Source organism: Primulina huaijiensis, unplaced genomic scaffold (genome assembly GCF_012295235.1).
Source record: "Primulina huaijiensis isolate GDHJ02 unplaced genomic scaffold, ASM1229523v2 scaffold207774, whole genome shotgun sequence".
In the NCBI taxonomy this organism is placed as follows: domain Eukaryota; kingdom Viridiplantae; phylum Streptophyta; class Magnoliopsida; order Lamiales; family Gesneriaceae; genus Primulina; species Primulina huaijiensis.
The window spans coordinates 1-3,713 of NW_027354997.1; the positions used below are offsets into that span (position 1 = coordinate 1).

The window sequence follows — 3,713 nt, forward strand, 5'->3', positions numbered from 1 at the left end:
ATTTGCTTTTATAAGAGTGGTGTAAGCAACTTTTGATAATCTGAATGTTTGGTTTTGGAGAGAAGAAAAGACTCTTTCAGCATCACATAAATTTCCGTAGACACACAAACCGTTAATGACAATGTTACATGTGATATGATTTGGCTGAATGCCATTCTTAATCATTTCATCATGTAAATGAAAAGCTCTTTCAAATTCTCGAGTTTTAAATAAATATTGAATCAAATCATCAATCATCTCAGGAATATCGACAAGTGAGACCTTCTAACAAAAAAAATATCGACATCTGTCAAAGAGCCTCATCGATGAAATCTCCTTTCCATGCTTGCATGGCAATCCTCCACACGGCAAAGGAACTCTCACCTCCAAGGGGTCCATAATCGTGACACAAAAAATTTACTTTTCAGAAACCTTAGTCTCGCCAGATATGGATTAACTCACAAAATCTCGTTCTTCGAGTTGAAGAGTGGAGAAATTTGACACTATTTAAACATTTCAAATATTCTACATTTATGAATTCATCGGTCTTCAGAAGTCTTAACTCCAAAACAAACAAGAAGCCAAAGTAATTAAAGCAATTCAGTATTCTGTCTCCACCGAAAATGTGTTCTTGGTTTCGAACTAGTTCAGAACAGACAGCCCTATGTACACAATCAGATTTCCTTTCTGCGTGATTCCGTTCCACGTTATTTATTCAACAAGTCGAAGACACCAAGTGAAAGAAAACACTATTACATCGCTCAAAGAAGAGAAGGAAAATAAAATCAATCCCAATAAAGCCATTTCACTAATTAAAAAATATTTACACGATTTTCTCTTCCTGAGAGAAGACTCGGTGTTGCTCAGAACTCATATTCTCAAAACTGGCAAGACGTTCCAAGTCTCTGTCTCTGCTTCTGACTAACGGTGACCCGTTTTCTCATGACCAAAGCAGGGTGAAGAAGCTCCTGGAACTTCTCCAAAAACAGGCCCCATTCTTCCTCGTTCATGTCTGCTAGCTTCACAATACTAACACTTGCTGGAATCTGCTCGGTCGCACTTCTATGGCCAAACGATGAACTATCATGATAGCCATGATTGGGCTTAGGTCCTAAGACTTTAGGGAATTTTGGGTTCTTTTCATCTAAATCGGTATATTTCAGTGACATGGAAAGATTTAAAATAGATTGGCTTTCTGCTTGGGCTGCAATGCTAACCAATTCTTCGTCCTCATCTGCTTCATTTTCTTCTTCCTCCTTGATGCATTCCTCGAGTTTATAAAGGGAACTACGACCATTACCACTTCCAAATCCAAGATGAAATGGTGTTCCCGCCCCAAAGTCCTCTGAGTCCGGTTTTGTGGAGTAAGTGTGGCTGCCACCGTCTTCAGAGTCTATGTCAAACTGAAACTCTTTCTCTTCAAAATTAGCTTTGGCTTTGGGAGGTAGCATCTCCTCGGCAATAAGCCTCCTTGCCTTGATGCATATAACCTCCAGCTCACTAGGTTCTTCCTCACCACTACAAAACTCCCTGCTCATCATTTCCCCAATCTCAGCCAGACACAGACCGTATACAGCAGCTTCCTTAAGGAAAATCGTACAAAGGAACAAGATACGCAAACAAGCCTCTCGAATCATGGGAAGCTCACCACGCAGCATTTCTATATCTCGAAGAGGATCAAAATTTTCAATGTAGTCCAGTTCATCATCTGAAAATGGAATTGAAGCCTGAGGCCAATGAATCCACTCAAAATATGGATCTTCTAAACTCTCAGGCAAGCAGAGGCCATGATCAATAGGAACCAGCTCTACCTGACCAAACCTGCCAATGCTATCTAGCTTCCTAACTAAAAGATTACCTGCATGCCTATCCGTGTTAAAGATCCTAATGTCTAAAATACCAATTCGGTGCACAGCAGAAACCGGGAAACTTGATGTTCCATGGTCACTGGCATCAAAATCATGAGGGATGAACTGTTGAAAAGAAGCAATCTTGCTGACAAGATTCTCGTTCTGATGCTTGTTTCCATTGACACCGTTGTTGATGTTGAAGATCGAGTGAGTAATCTTCACAAGTGCAGTGGCAGGAACATTTGCGAAATGATCGTGGTCAAGAAGATATGCAGCCACTTCTCTGAAACCAGTTTCTCCAATCCGCACAGATCTTTTCAATCCCGGCTGTCCAAGAGCTTTGCCAACAAAGCCCTTAGGATTGTTAGGAGCAAATGGCTCTTCGTCTGTGGGCTTCACGATGGCCACACTATCGCCTCTTTTATTTCTGAAATAATATGCTCCTCCAAGCCCACCACACACAGGGATTGGATCAACCCCTTTCTTCATTGCCATGACAACTTCTTCAACAAGTTGCTTTGTCTTGGCAAACCGATTTGATTGTCCCAATATCTCTATTGGTCCACTAAAATCTCTTGGTTGAATGTTCCTACCACTGGGTGACAGACAAGGAGTTGACGAGCTTCTGTGCATCAAATTCCTTGTTAGTAAGAGTGGAGAATCCTTACGAATGGAACTAAGGTCGTTCTTAAGAACCATATCACCAAACGTCAATGAACTTTCCTCGATAGGAAAATTCAGGGCAAGCTGCAACCTCCTTTTCACAGTATGGACATTGTCATTCCGGTCCAATTCCATCCCCAGCACGCAACCTGTCTCTGTCTGAACAAAAACACGTCTCCTTCCAGTCAGTTTCCCTTCCATCCCATTGTTTCCATGGTAATCCCCACTTCCAAGCGGACTCTTGAAAACTGCCACGGCCATTTGAGTTTGAACAGGACTATCCAACTTAGGAGGCATGAAAAGATGAGAAACACCGACTGTGATTCCTTTCACAGCAAGCAACCAAGATGGCGATGTCAGAGAGCTCTCCCCTTGCTCTCAATTGACCGCCAGGCTCAGAAGCCGATTGCGATAGAACCAAAGATTTAACAGATCTAGCAACAATCATCAATCAGAAACAAGACCTTAGATAAGTCATCTGAAAATTTCAGGTGTCAAGTCACAATCTGTCCAGTGAAAAAGATCGATCCAATCAGTCAACTTAAGGCAGTTCAACCAAAACTACAATTTAACAAACAAACTAAGACTAAATCAATCATTCGAGAATTATTCACCAAGAAAACAGTTAGTGAGCAAATGTAAAATCACATTAAGGTGCTGATCCTGCTTAGATATAATAAACTCGTTGCGCAAAAACTGTCCGAAAGCAAAGATTTAACTCTCTCTCAATACCTAGAGAAAACCACAAACATCCCACAACGTAAAGTACCATAAAAGACAACAAAGCCACTTATTCTTCAACATTATTGAATATAATAATAAATGTTTAATAGCAAGAAACAAATTTCTAAATTTAAAAACCAGCTGATACGCGCAACACAGAGTAATTTATTATACCTTATTTAGAAAACAATCAATTTCTCAGTTCACCAACCACATATCATCGTTTTATGCACTCGTTCTCAGATAATCGATATCCTTGAAAACAGGAAAACTCGATCATATCAAAGTAAACTAAGGAAAAAAACTCAAAACACAGGTTAGCCCATACATTTCACTTGAAAAACACTGAACTCGATAAGTAACATAAAAACAGAAAAATCAAAGTAACATCGTGAAAATCAACTCACGGGGTGGCCAGATCTGAAAATCAATGGACTTTCCACGGTTTCCGTACAAAAATGTCGAGAAAATTTCCAGAAATCCGAAGTCGAAATGGCA

General features: G+C 40.2%; 1 protein-coding gene across 1 annotated transcript; it reads right to left on the reverse strand.

The window, feature by feature from the left end:
- Window positions 1-485: 485 nt before the first annotated feature.
- Window positions 486-3,713, reverse strand: LOC140966714 (phosphatidylinositol 4-kinase gamma 5-like). The gene is made up of 2 exons (XM_073426964.1): window positions 3,623-3,713; window positions 486-2,998 (listed from the first exon to the last, which is right to left on the reverse strand). The coding sequence occupies exon 2, from the start codon at window positions 2,787-2,789 to the stop codon at window positions 858-860; it is 1,932 nt and encodes a 643-aa protein (XP_073283065.1). The 5' UTR covers window positions 2,790-2,998; window positions 3,623-3,713; the 3' UTR covers window positions 486-857.

Excerpts from the sequence above, each read along its gene's own strand:
- LOC140966714 (XM_073426964.1), bottom strand. The coding sequence starts at position 2,789 with ATGCCTCCTAAGTTGGATAGTCCTGTTCAAACTCAAATGGCCGTGGCA.